The sequence below is a fragment of the Lactuca sativa genome, chromosome 8 (genome assembly GCF_002870075.4).
Source record: "Lactuca sativa cultivar Salinas chromosome 8, Lsat_Salinas_v11, whole genome shotgun sequence".
NCBI lineage: Eukaryota > Viridiplantae > Streptophyta > Magnoliopsida > Asterales > Asteraceae > Lactuca > Lactuca sativa.
The window spans coordinates 289254833-289270716 of NC_056630.2; the positions used below are offsets into that span (position 1 = coordinate 289254833).

Genomic DNA, 15884 nt, shown 5'->3' on the forward strand with positions numbered 1-15884 from the left:
ACTTGAATTAAAAGCAAAATCATTTTGGGTTGCCCTCAAAACTAGTAATTGATAATATCATTTTTTGAAGAGAGAGGTTGATTTATTGGTTTATTATAAGATATTAAATAGTAATAAATGATTTATTAATATATTATGAGATTAATATATTAATTACAAATAGTATTATTTAATTAATAATTAATCAGAAACTAATTAGAATTAATTTTGGGATTAATTAGATTAATTAAAAGTGCAAGAACATAAACTGTAATTGTTCAATAGTTGAACAAGAGAAGGATTTTGGATCCTTCTTAAGGTTGGCGAAAATAAGGAGCCTCCTTAGGGTTTCTAGATTAATCCTTAAGGATAAAGGAATATGGATAATTATCTAATTTGAAATAATAGTACTATATTCAAATTTGGGTTTCCTAGTTTAGCTATATAAAGAGCCTTAAACCTTCAATTTTCAGCCACTCCTTTCACAAGAAGCAAATCCGAAAATTCCGTCCTCCCTCTTCTTTCCTCTCAAGTCTTCTACTATTTGGGTTTGGGTACAAACCATTTGAGGCACGAGATTTCTGGCGCGCACTTTCTGAAGCTTGTTCAAGAAGGAATTGTTGATTATTTACAACAATAATAAAAGAGGTATGTAAACCCTAAACCTTTATGAATTTCGATAATTATAGGGTATTCCTAGGGTTATTTGATGTCAATTGTTTGTTGCAATCAATAGATAAAACTTAGATTCAGTGCTTTGTATGTGAACTTAAGGTTAAGTTTTTCCGCCACAAAAAAAAATAGTTTTGTAACCTATAAAACCTATAAGTGGTACCAGAGCTATAGTTTTCAATTGATCTTGCACAATGTTAAATAGATCAAAATTAGGGTTTATAGAAATTAAACCCTAAGGGAGGAATTTTCGAAATTTGCTAGGGTTCATGAAACCCTAGCCTCCACCCTTAGTTTTCGGAAATAGCTAGAGTTAGATAGGGTTTATCTACTTTCCTTTATTATTATTTTAGAAGCCTGAAATTTTGAATAACTAAAATCTAATAAACTTAATACTTATTTTCAAAAATTATAGGGTTTTAGACTAAGATTAAATTCGAATTATTTTATTAAAAGATTTCATTTAAATAATTATTTAATCCCTAAATGATTTAATTAATTTAATTAATTGTTGAATTAAAGGATAAAGATAAATCATAATTAGTTAATATTAATTAATTAAAATATTTAATTTAAATAATTAATTGTATTTTGAAAGGCTTTAAATACACTTTATATATATATATATATATATATATATATATATATATATATATATATATATATATATATATATATATATATATATATATATATATATATATATATATATATTAAAAACTTTATTAATATATGTATAAGAAAAGTCGGTCAAATCAATAGTAGGCCTCATTCACGAAACCATGTTATAAAGAGGGTATAAGAAAGCAACCTATAAAATGGCTGTTGAATGGGTATCAACTCTCACCCACCACTCTCCTATGTGGTGGAAGGTCGTTAGCCTAATGGATTTGATAGGACATAATCTCATTAAAAGTATAATGACATAAAGTAATGAAATTATTTTAAAATCTCACTCTAGTTACTTTAGGAAAAATGTGAAAAGTATGCTAATCCATGAAAACGCACATCATACTTTAATATGTCGTTAGTGGAGTGCGTGTGTTTATTCGGCACACTAATAGGGACTTTAACAGCTCCTGATCAGGTCATAGAAACAAGGAAGTTCGAACTCAAAGCCAATGTCTGAGCCAGCTAAGAAATGATGGGCATCTAGAAAATTATCATTGTTAATGGAGCACGTTTGGTTAACTGGCACATTAATTAGAGATGATTAATGATATTGCGGGTGCCAAGCTTATTTGCATGGTTATTCACATCTTTTTTGTGATCCTCGGCATCCCAGTCACAAATAGAAGAACATAATATGATATTAAACATGCCAATGATAAGATTCAATGAATCTCAAAAGATCTAGGAGTTTCATAGTTCGAAATTGGTGAATTGTTCTTACCTACCTTCATAAATTAGCAATAAGATTAGGACATTTGTCTTCTTAGTTGTGAATTGTTATATTGGATCCTAGCCTTGAATATTAATTATTGTTTAAAATATTAAAGATTCATATCAACTAACTAGAACTACTTCTTTCATATAGATGTCTACTACATGAGATGCTACTGCTACTCAATCATCCACCAACAACAACTTCACTCTACTATCGATCCTCTCTAAAGAGAAACTAGTTGGTCCAAACTACATGGAATGGATGTGAAATCCCAATATGACTCTTTGATACGAGGGAAAATAATATTTCCTCAAAAAATCTCTTGTTGAAATCACTTAGTCAACTGCTATTCCAGAAGATATTGTTGCCTACAAGAAACACTATGACGATGCAACAAAGGTTGCTTGCATCATGGTTGCAACCATGGTACATGAGTTGCAAAAGTTCTATGAGTACCATTGGCCATAGAACAACTTCACTCTACTATCGATCCTCTCTAAAGAAACTATTTGGTACAAACTACATGGGTGCGAAATCTCAAGATGAATCTTCGATACGAGGACAAAGAATATGTCCTCGATAAAGTTGTTTCCAAAATCGATGAGTCAACTGCTACTCCAAAAGAGATTGCTTCCTACAAGAAACACTATGACTATGCAATGAAGGTCACTTTCATCATGGTTGCTACCATGGTACTTGAGTTGCAAAAGTTCTATAAAGACAATTGGTCGTACGAGATGGGCTTGGATCTTACAGAAAAGTTCCAGAAGAGAGCACGCCAAGAAAAGTATGAGGTCATAAAAGCATCAATGGCCTGCAAGTCAAAGGAGGAAGAGTCTGTTTACAATCATGTGCATAGAATGCAGAGATACGTGGAGCGTCTTGAAAGGCTCAATGTGAACTTTGACAAGGAGTCGACTATTGACATAGTCCTTAACTCCTTACCATCTTGTTATGATTAGTTCATCTTGACTTATCATTTGAAAAACACAAAGACCACATTGAACCAACTCCATAACTTGTTGCAGACAACTGAATCAGGGATGAAAAATAATCAAGTCCCTTTTGCTACAAGTGCTCCCGTCCTTTCCATTGGGCAAAATGGAAGGAAAGAAGAGGAAGTCTAAATCTTAATCAAACTGGTAGGGTAAGGCCCAAGTTCGATCCTCTAGCAGTGGGTCAAAGATAAAGCCCATTTCAGACATTCATGCTGTTAGTGGCCCCAAAGAAGCCATTTTCTACTACTGTATTGAAAAGGGCCATCAGAAAAGAAGTTCCCCTAAATATTTGCAAGACATCAAGTATGGCAAGGTCAAGCCATCGTTGGCAGGTATATACACTATTTAAGTTAATAACTCACAACTTACTCGTTCTTGGGTCCGTGATACAAGAGGTGGATTTCATATTTGTTCTTATTTGCAAGGGCTAAGAGAAAGTGAAGATATGGATCATGGAAGAATAAATATGATCATGGGAAATAGGAGATCTTCTCCTATTACCAAGATCGGAACTTATGGTCTTATGCTTAGTAGTGATGGTAGGATAGATTTAATTAATTGTTGTTATTTGTTAGAAATGACACGAAACATTATTACTTTTCATGAATTGTTTAGACAAGGATTTCCATATTCTTTTAATGATATAAATGGTTCGATTTTAGCTTATAAAAATTGTGTTTTTTGTTTGAAGCTTTACCTTGTAATGGTGTGTATGAAACTGTGATTTGTGTTGATAGCTTAGGCAATAGTGTATTGAATATTGACTCGTCTAATGGTGTAGACAAAGCATGCTTGTGGCATTATCGTCTTGGACACATTAACAAGAAACGCATCGCCCAACTCCAAAAGGATGGATTTTTGGAATCATTTGACTTAAGGTCCAATGATAAATGCGAGTCTTGTACCCTTCATTGTTTCTTGTGAAAGAGGTGACCGTTTGTTAGATCTCGTACACACATATGTGTGTGGGCCCTTCAAATCAACCACAAGGGATGACAATCAATTCTATATGATATTTACAGATGATTATAGCAGATATGGATATCTACTTAATCAAACATAAATCAAAAACCGTTGAAAAGTTCAAGGAGTTTAAACACAAGGTAGAGAATCAACTGGGCAGGAAGATAAAGATGCTTCGACCTGATAGAGGTGGGGAGTGTCTTAGTATCGCGTTCCACGACTATATCAAGGAATGTGGAATAGTTTCACAATTGAATCCTCTTAGGACACTACAACTTAATGGTGTGGCTGAGAGGAGAAATTGAACTTTGTTATACATGGTTCGTTCTATGAGGAGTCGAACTTTGCTTCCTATTTCTTTCTAGGGGTATAACTTAAAGATAGTCACCGATATTCTTAATTCTGTCCATACTGAAAAGGTTGCCAAAACACCTCACGAGTGTCGAGAGAGGGAGTTCCCTTGCTAGGCCACATCAAGGTTTGGGGTTGTAAAGCTTTTGTTAGACAAGAGACTCACGATAAGCTATAACATAAAAGTGAGAGGTGTATTTTCATTTCTTGCCCATAAAAGTCTTTTGGATACTTGTTCTTAGCGAATTGCATACCAATAGACTAAGTAACGGAAATGTTAATCCAAGTAATTTTGACAAGATTTATTGTTTTTGTTAAAATTTTAATGATTGTTTGAATGGTATTTTCGGACATGTTAAAGTTCGTGGTTTGGTTACCTACATATAAGATTGTAGGAGATGAGGCAAGATCATAGTGCATCCTTGGAAAATCACATATTTTTTTCAGCAAATCTAATCTACTCCTAACCTAACACTCCTAATTTCATCTATGTCCACAACGGGACTTGAACCCTCAACCTCAAATAGGGAAAGAAATACCTAACACTCCTTTTCAGGTTGCCCCAAAATGAATTAGTATAAACTCATTTCTATAATATTATCTAAATGATAGGTTTTGGAGACGGTGCCATAAGCCCATAACTTGATGAGTGAGTCATGTTTATTCTCGTCATTATCATCAACAATGTTTGGTTTTGAGAAGCTATCAAGATGGCCAAGAACTCCAAAACACATGTAGTGAGTTTCAAAATATCCATGTATTGTAGTTGAGTTTGTCAAGGTCGAAAATAGGAAGGCTTTGATGTTTGTTATCCCAAAAGGTTTTTCAGTAGAGGAAGCCACATACGAAAAAAGGGAGAGGGAGGCATTTCAAAATGGTGAGAAAAGATGAAAGACATTTAGGCTAAAATTCGCAAAAAACTAGACTCCCCACGACCCAGTGCGGCTCCTCAATATGACCAACCTTTGATTGAAACCCTTATAACTTGAGACCTGTCTATGGGGTACCCAAGGGTTGCACGGTGAACCACCAAGGTGTTTATGTGTAATTCAAATGAATATATGTGATTCATATTCCATTAATTTCAAAATAAAGGCAATATGAGACGTGTCAACGGGTAAAATATACAAAAATGACAGTGGACCTACTCCATATCATATACAACAATTACTAATTATAGTAATAATTAAATTTATCAATGAACTCAGCTATAAAATTAGTAGCCAACCCGTTTTCAATGAAAAAAGGATCATATCGCATACATGGTAGCTAAATGGTTTTATTACTTATTACTCATGATGTGTTATATAACTAAAAACTAGAAAATTAAATAATTCGGCTCTTAAGTTACCTTTCTCAGAAATTGGTATGCGTGTGTCGCTGAAAAAATATCGTTTGTTATGTAAGCTTCAGGAGTTTTTGCATAAGAGAATCCACACCCAGCAGGTAAATCAAGATATATTATGCTGGCCACCTAAATGGAATAATAATTTCATTACATATGTCAGCTGTACTATTTGGATTATTACTTGTACATATTATAAATTTTAACATGAAACACACGTAAACATATGAATTAATAAAAAAGATTATGACCATGTACCAAAAAATAATCATTTCTAAGCATATGTTCCTCTTTTATATCAACTCAAATTCCGCAAGCTAATATTCAAACCAATCCTCTCTCTAAGCATATGTTCCTCTATTAGAAAAGTGAACATTTATTTTATAGTGAATAATTGCATGTACCACAAGTAAATTACATGGTTACAAGTAAACACCTTTGTCCAACTGTCAGAATTTATCTCGAGTGTTTGATTCTCCCAAGTGGAATTTAAATAGTTGATGTTTAATGGACCTGTATACACAACCACTAATGCATTAAATATGTGTGTATTCTGTAAAGTATACATTTGTTGATTTAGAACAAATAGCATAATTCTATTAAACTTGAGTCTTCAATGCAATGATGAACAATTTTTCACTAATAAAAACAAAGTTATGAATTGTATTAACAAACTTCTGTTGGAAATGTATCAATCTAGACTAATATATTTTCCAACTAAAGGACTATTGTAATAGCGTTATTTCTTGTAGTGTTATTTGTGTTATATTGTTATCGAGTTGTCTAAAGGTTAAAGAGCTGGTGTGTATAAAGGATCAGTGGATAGAGTTAGCTATTTATGTGTAATTATCTATTGATGGAGCTATTGATTCAAGTTCGGTAGTTCGCTTGGCAGGTGAGTAGTTCATGTCACAACAACCGAGATGGGGTCATTTACTAATAAAGGTCTAGCCACTAAAATTAGTGATTTGGAAGTTAGAGCTAATAGAAATTTATATATGGGTGCGAGCTATACAAATTTAATATGATCGACAAGAAAGGGGTGTTTGGCAGGTTCAGAATAGACGCCATAGGTTTTTTTAGCATAAATTTACGACAAAGCACGAAGGGTGTGGTTCCAAAATTGCGTCTAAACACAACTTAGGTTGAAGGGTATGGAAGGAGCTTTTAACGCGTGAAGTTGAGCTGGCAGGGGTGCTCATGCGTGAACACTGCCCCAACTAGGGTGAATGTGACGCAGAGTGATGCTCGTCACGGACGCTTACGAGCAATGCGACTGGTTATTTGTTTTTGACTGTTTATTTCCTTTCTTTTTTGACCGTTAACATTTATTAGAAAAAACTTTTCTTTTAAAAATTAAAACCTCAGCCATATATAAAAACACAATACACATCAGATATCTTACAACAAATAGTCAAATACACTCAACAATAACAATATGAATAATTTTTTGGGTGTCATTTCTTCCTCATCTTATGATGATTCCGCTGATGAATTGATTTTGTACACGTTGTTGTCTGTGGAACACGACTTTGTACGTTAGGGAGGCGAAAGTTCAAATGTTGAGAAGAAACGAAGAAAGCCAATCAACCGGGATCATATCGCGGTGAACGAACTTTTGGTACGTGATTACTTTAGCCCTGAATAGTTTATACGACCTATCAAAATTTGAAGATCGTTTTCGTATTAGTAGAAATTTATTCCTACGTATAGCTAGAGATTTGGAAAACAATTCTGATTTTTTTAAATTTAGATGGGATACTAGAGGTAAACGTGATTTTACCACATTACAAAAATGCACAACAACTCTTAGACAATTGGCGTACGGCATAGCCGCAGACGCTTCAAATGAATAGTTGAAAATGTATGCGAGGACCGGTCTAAAATGCACATATCTTTTTTATGAGTATGTTATAGAGCTTTACGGTGACATATATTTGCGAATTCCGACTAGAAGTGATGTCGAACAGTTGTATGTCGTACATCAGACTTAACATGGATTTCCAGGAATGCTAGGTAGCATTGATTGTACATATTGGGTGTGGGAAAATTGTCCCAATGCATGGCGAGGGCAATTCACATGTGGTGATCATGGTGTGCCTACTATTATACTAGAAGCAGTTGTTTCACAGGACCTCTGGTTTTGGCATGGCAGGGTCAAACAACGACCTGAATGTGATTGGAGTATCTCTGTTATTTAACGACATTTTGCAGGGTCAAGCACCAAACATGTCATACGTTGTAAATGGACATGAATACAATTATTGATATTACCTTAGTGATGAGATATATCTAGAGTACGCTACATTTGTCAAATCATACACATATCCGACTGATGAAAAACGAAAATTGTTCAAGTTAGCACAAGAATCTGCAAGGAAGGATGTGGATCAGACATTTGGAGTCCTCAAATAGAAGTGGCACATAATCAAACATCTAGTACGAGCATGGGATAGGGAAAAATTGATGAAGGTGATGAAAGCGTGTGTTATTTTACATAACATGATAATAGCAGAAGAGGATATGACTATTTGTACATATATTGCGAAACGATATACTCAATCTACCTGCAGTAATACAAGTCGGCAGCCCGACATACTTTAGAAGGCTTTTGGAAATACAAAATAGTGAAACGCATCACAATCTATGCCAAGATTTGACTGAGCACATATGGCAACGAAAATTCGAAGAGCACAACGACGACGGCGAGGATGAGGACACGGACGATGAGAACGAGGCCGACGATGAGGAAAATGATGACGACAAATAGTATTTTTTTTATTTCATTGTTTTATTAATGTTTTTTTATTAGTAAAATGTATGTTGAATTTTAAAAATATTATTTTTATTTACGTTAATGTTTTTTTATTTAAAAAATATTAATGTATGTTTAATAATTGTGTTTATATTTAATATAATGTAAAAAAAAAAGATAAATAATATGAAATGATAACCATTTCCAAAGACTAGTTAACATGTAATGGATGTGATGTGACTCATATATGACATCACTTTTCTAGTAAACATCTTGTAACCATACCTCTTGATCTTATGTATGTACCAGGTATTTACACCGACATGTGTAGGGACCTACAAGATGTAAGTGTGTATTTCGTCTCTATAATAAATGATCAATCTAATAGGATATGAATATATATACTAAAACGATGTTTTTAATAAATTCAACTAATAAAGGGTTTTTTGAAAACAATAGTGACTCGCATTTTCAGATCTAACAATTTGATAAGTTTTACAATAGAAGATGATATTTCGAGGAATCATACTATAATATGAACTCCTTAATAAAGAAAAAAATGGAACTAGATTGAATGAATATAACACGACTTCATAAAGTGAGGTGTATGCCATCCAACTTAGCATTGCCAAAGTCATTTTGGCAAAAACTACCAAAAGTGTAACATACTTGATCAAGAAGTATGGCTCCCTCTTTTTAATTTAGATGAATAATCATATAAGGATGTCTTGCATATGTCACACTTGTTACGGAAATTTAGAGCCTATGACATAAAATTGTATATTTATTAGTTATCATTCTACGGCGGAAGGATGTAGTTTAGGAAACCTAGATGATGTTAAATATGCTTTTTTCCTTAGGCTATTCCCAATAACAATCCAATCTAATCTAATTTTTTTATAAAAAATATTTATTTCTCCTTACATATGCATTCCAATCCAATCCAATTATTTACATTCATTAGCAATTCAACCCAACTTATTTTATATTTATAAAACTATATCAATATTGGTCTTATTTTGTAGAGAAAAATAAATTATGTATTTTGATTTATTTTATTTTAGTTTTTATTAAATATAAAGTTTACTTATAAACAAAAAACAACTTTTGGTATAAAAATTAATTGGTTTCTCTAACCAATTTGTACACGTGGCTATGAACTTTTAATCCAATCTAATATAAGCTAAGGTTACGGGCTCGAGCTAGTTCATCAAAGATCGTCTCATTATTATTATTTTATTTCTCTATGAGCGGCTCGCAAGAAACCCCAATGGGGTAGTCTTAGTGAGTGTATTGTACAAAGACACACTAGTATCTAGGGTTTAGCAAAGTCAAAATCGAAAACTGAAAAACCAAAAATTGAAAACCGGTAAAACTGAAACCAAAACAAAACCGATGATTAGGTTTTGAATTTTTAAAAAGCCGAAAACTTAGGTTCGGTTTCTGTTTTTAGGAATGTAACAACCGAATGAAATTGAACCGAACCGATTTTTATATATTGAACCGAATGAAATTGAACCGAACCGATTTTAAAAAGCCGAAAACTTAGGTTAGGTTCGGATATATCTTTAAATTCAATGGGTGTATAGTAAGATAAAAAGCTTCATTATGTGATATGTTGTTACAATTGAAGATTAAATACGGAGAAAGAGAGTTTGATTGTTTCAGAGAGAATATTCTATTTCATTTTGTTATCTCTTTAACTAAATTGCATGACCAAACTGACTAAATGTACAAAGAGAGTTAAAGTTGGGCAGGAAAAACAACAAACTCATTAATGGTTTAAAATATAATTAAATAATTAAATTACTAAATCGCCATTGTCATGCTAAATTACCAATATGGAAGTGAAGCTAAAACCCCTCTCCCTTCAAACTAGAGGATATATCAAAAGACCCATATTGAAGATAGCTTCACGATGTTGAGACCCATATAAAGGTTTACTAAATACATTGGAAAATTTTTCTTGGTAGACACATGGGATAATGAAATCAAGACACTGTGTAGTTTCTTTCAATGAAATAACAGTATAATTTGATATGTTTTATGCGTTCATGGAAGACTAGTTTCTTGGTAATGTGGACTAAAGCTCGATTATCACACTTTAGAGGAATTGGAGTAATATTGGGAACTTGTAATTAATAAAGTAAGCAACTTAATCATGATAATTCAACACCTACATGATGCATCCTCATGTATCCAGCCTCAAATGATGAAAGAGAGGCAAATACATGTTAGGACTTCCAAGAAATGGAAGTACCTCCAAATATAACGGATTAGCTACTCATAGATCTTCATGTAAGAGGACATGCAACCTAATCGCTATTGCAAAATGTGTTGACTTGAAATATGGGTTCGCTATCAAAAAACAAACCATGGTTAAGTGTCTTTTAAGATATCCGAAAACATTTAAGGCTGCATCGTAAAGATCCTGACATGTTTTTTTTTATTATACTAGCTTAATAAATGAACAATATATGAAAGATCAAGTCGAGTATGCAAAAAAATTTCAATTTTCCTTTATATTGTCAATAGATGGTAGGATGTCTCATTAGATCAACTGTTGTAAACAAAAGTTATGTATTTGTACGGAGAGACGTAGAAGCACTAGAAGAATCTACAATTGAATATAATGATAATAAATTTTTATCAACTTCTCTTGATGGACAACAATTCCATGTGAAACCATTTTGAACTCAAGTCCAAGAAAATATTGAATAGAACTGAAATCCTTAATGTGTATATATTCATTCAAATAATGTTTAATACTTCGAATTTCTTGAAGATTGTATCTAGTAACCAATGTATCATCTACATAAATAACAATGATTACAATGGAGGTAATAGTTTTCTTAAGAAAAAGAGAATGGTTATTAGGAAAGGATGTGTATCATTTTTCTTGTAAGTCAATAGAATGTTTAAAATACCTTTAACAAGAAGCTTGATTTAATCCATATAATGATTTAATTAGCTTAAAAACTAGAGATAGTGATTCAAGTTCGAAATCAAGTTGGAATTTCAAATATACTTCTTCATGTAAATCTACATGAAGAAAAGCATTATTAACCTCCATTTGTTGATGTTTCAAGCCATGTTTAACTACCAAAGAAATCATGCAATGCACTTTATTGAATCTTTATCATACATACTTATAAAGCTAGCATTTTTTCTTGAATCTCATGCATTTGAAACCCCCATTCTTTTTTCCTTTCACCACATTCATTTGAAACTCCTATGACTTTTCAATTTCTTTATAATAATAATTATAATTTGATAATTAGGTTAAATAAATATCAAATCTAAAGTGTATTCATATATAAATTAAATTTCAATATTAAAATAATATCTTTAATTCTACTTATAAAATTATGTTTTTTAACTTTTAACATATCATACTTAATTTATTAGTTTTAATATATTGTTGAATGTAAACCATTATCATTTTAAAGGTATAATTTTTGAACAATTTGTATAAAATACTTAAATTATTAATTAAAATATAAAATTATAGGCTCAACTTAAATATAAATTTTATTTAACTTAAACAACCAAAAGATTATTTTATAAATAATTAAAAGTGATAAATTGTAGTGTCTTTCTAAAAATGATTGTAAGTTGGTTAATAAGGTTAAATAAATATCAAACCTAAAGTGTAATCATAAATAGACTATATTTCAACTTTAAAATAATATCTTTACTTCTATTTATAAAGTTATGTCTTTAAATTTTAACATATTATACTTAATTTATTAGATTTAAAATGTTGTTGCATGTAAATCATTATCAGTTTAAAGCTACAATTTTTGAACAGTTTGGAAAAAATACTTAAATTGTTAATTTAAATATAATATTACAGTGTCAACTTAAATATAAATTTCAATTCCACTAAAAAACCAAATAATATTTTGTAAATAGTTAAAAGTGATAAATTATAGTGATAAATGCAAAAAATAAATTGTAATATCAGTTTAACTAAAATATTTCCTAAATATATTTATATAATCGATAAAATTTTCAAATAAGTAGCTTAAAATAACTTATAATAACAATAGTTAAAAATAACTCTATATAAATGATTATATTGTTACCTTTAAAATCAAAAAATAATGTTTGATGTTTTAAATAATTATAATGATAGAAATTAAAACATTAAGCAAATATATTTTAAAAAATTAGTTAAAAATAACAGTTATAAATAATATTAAACCATATATAATATTTAATTTTGTTGATGTGTAACTCGCGAGTAGAAGTCATTCAAACGATTGAGATTATGACATTATAATAGATTTATATATTATCATATAATTCAAAATAGTCAATATATTATATCAAATTAATATACGAATTATTATATCAAATTTAACAACAACGTTAGTGTTATATTTAAAAAAATATATATTTATAAAGACTTCAACTATATAGGTGTTTCTTCGTATTACAATGTCAACTCAAATATAAATTCCAGTTCCATTTAAAAAAACTAAAGAATATTTTATAAATAGTTAAAAGTGATAAATTGTAGTGATAAAAGCAAAAATTAAATTGTAATTTCAATTTAACTAAAATATTTCTTAAATATATTTTTATAATTGTTAAAAGTTTCCAAATAAGTAGCTTAAAATAACTTACAATAACAATAGTTAAAAACAACTCTATATAAATAATTATATTGTTAGCTTTAAAATAAAAAAAACAATGTTTGATGTTTTAAATAATTATAATGATAGAAATTAAAACACTAAGCAAATAAATTTTAAAAAATTAATTAACAATAAAAACAGCTATAAATAACATCAAATCATATATTATATTTAATTTTATTCATGTGTAACTTGCGGGTAGAAGTCATTCAAACAATTGAGATTAAGAAGTTATAATAAATGTATATATTATTATATAATTCAAAATAATCAATATATTGTATCAATTTAGTATATACAAATTATTATATCAAATTTAACAACAACGTTATTGTTATATTTAAAAAATCATACATTTGTAAAGACTTCAACTATATAGGTGTTTCTGCGCAACGCGCAGACATTCGCCTAGTATACTTATAAAGGAAGCATTTTTCCTTTCATCACATTCATTTGAAACTCCCATGCATTTTTTCTTTCACCGCATTCATTTGAAACTCCCATGACTTTTCAATTTCTTTCAAATAATAATTACAAGTTGTTTAATAAGGTTAAATAAATATCAAACCTAAAATGTAATCATATATAAACTAAATTTCAATATTAAAATAATATCCTTACTTCTACTTATAAAGTTATGTTTGTTAACTTTTAACATATTATACTTAATTTATTAGTTTTAATATATTGTTGGATGTAAACCATTATCATTTTAAAGATAAAACTTTGGAACAATTTGTGTAAAATACTTAAATTATTAATTTATGCATAACATTACAGAGTCAACTTATATATAAATTTTAGTTTAACTTACACAAACCAAAAAAATATTTTTAAATAGTTAAAAGTGATCAAATGTAGTGTCTTTCTAATAATGATTATAAGTTGATTAATAAGGTTAAATAAATATCAAATCTAAAGTGTAATCACAAATAAACTAAATTTTAATTTTAAAATAATATGTTTATTTCAACTTATAAAGTTATGCCTTTAACTTTTTACATATTATATTTAATTTATTAGATTTAAAATGTTGTGTATGTAAACCATTATCCGTTTAAAGCTATAACTTTTGAACAGTTTAAACAAAATACTTAAATTGCTAATTTAAATATAACATTATAGTATCAACTTAAATATAAATTTCAGTTCCATTTAAAAAACCAAAGAATATTTTGTAAATAGTTAAAAGTGATAAAATGTAGTGATAAATGCAAAAACTAAATTGTAATTTCAATTTAACTAAATAATTTCCTAAAAATATTATTATAATCGTTAAAATCTTTCAAATAAGTAGCTTAAAATATCTTACAATAATAATAGTTAAAAATAAATCTATACAAATGATTACATTGTTACCTTTAAAATCAAAAAACAATATTTGATATTTTAAATAATTATAATAATAGAAATTAAAACAATATGCAAATAAATTTTAAAATTTTGATCAACAATAACAACTATAAATAACAGTAAACCATATATTATATTTAATTTTATTCGTATGTAACTCGCATGTAGAAGTCATTCAAACAATTGACATTAAGCAGTTATAATAGATGTATATATTATCATATAATTCAAAATAATCAATATATTATATCAAGTTAGTATACGAATAATTATATCAAATTTAACAGCAACGTTATTATTATATTAAAAAAAACATATATTTGAAAAAACTTCAACTATATAGGTGTTTCTGTGCAACGCGCGCAGAGAATGTTTCATAGTAATTAATTGCTTTTTGAATGTGAAACCCTTTGCCACTAAGGCTAAAGGGTGTGGTGATGATTTTACAAATGGTAAAAAGCTTTTATCATTTTTACCACAATTTTCCTATGAGTGGGGTGTGGTAGTTTTTTTGCCAATGGTAAAACTTTTGTCTATACAAATAAAAAAAAAGGTGTTAAATAAAAATATTATGTTTACTTGTCTATTTCTTATTGGCTATTAAAAACTGTCACTTTTATGTATTTTCCTAATGCATCAAAGTACAACATATTAATGCATCTTAAATATTACTAAAAGAGAAACCTTATGACATCATCTTAAATAATCTGGACCATTGATTGTATTTCAATCTTATTTTTTCCACCCTTAGAACAAATTGCTGACATCATCTTCCCCATATGGAATGTATTTAATTCCAATAAATGCTTTCCAATCATCAATCAATAACTTACATTCGTTGAAATAGAATGTATTTAATTCCAATGAAAATTTTCCATATTTTACATCTTGAATTTTCAGTTATGAAGATTTTAATATGGTCAATTTTAAAACCATATTACTAACAAATCATTTCAATCAAGGCCTTAATATCAACCATTAATATAAATCCGTTTATATTAGTAAACCATTAATATAAAATCTTTTTTTATTAGGAAATCATTAATACCGAAAAATTATATTCAAGTTATCACATACATATACGATTCATCATTGAATCCGCGACTCACATTTATTTTTAATCGTTTCTTTTCTTCAAACCTTCTCCTACAACATCGTTAATATTGCTTATAATTTCCATCATCATTCTCTACTATAAACATTCACTCTTGTGCGCTAGAAGGTCAGTACCTTCTTTCGCTTTTTATATTTTTTTCGATTATTTTTTGTTCCTATATCAAATGTATGTATTCATATATTTCAATTTTCTTTATCACAAATTACATGAAATCAGTTAACTACTTTTCCGAAACTTTTCAAATAAACATGAAAAGATATTAGGTACCTTTAACAAAACAAAATTTAACTATCTTTGGAACTGACATTAAATACGAAAATA

General features: G+C 29.4%; 1 protein-coding gene across 1 annotated transcript in view; it reads right to left on the reverse strand.

The window, feature by feature from the left end:
* The window catches only part of LOC111877542 (serine carboxypeptidase-like 18), a 41899-nt gene that overhangs the window by 19222 nt on the left and 6793 nt on the right, over positions 1–15884 (reverse strand). Inside the window, exons 3-4 of the mRNA XM_023874061.3 lie at positions 6132–6208; positions 5702–5824 (exon numbers count right to left, since the gene is read on the reverse strand). Coding sequence (XP_023729829.1) covers positions 5702–5824; positions 6132–6208 — 200 coding nt within the window. The remainder of the gene's footprint in view (positions 1–5701; positions 5825–6131; positions 6209–15884) is intronic.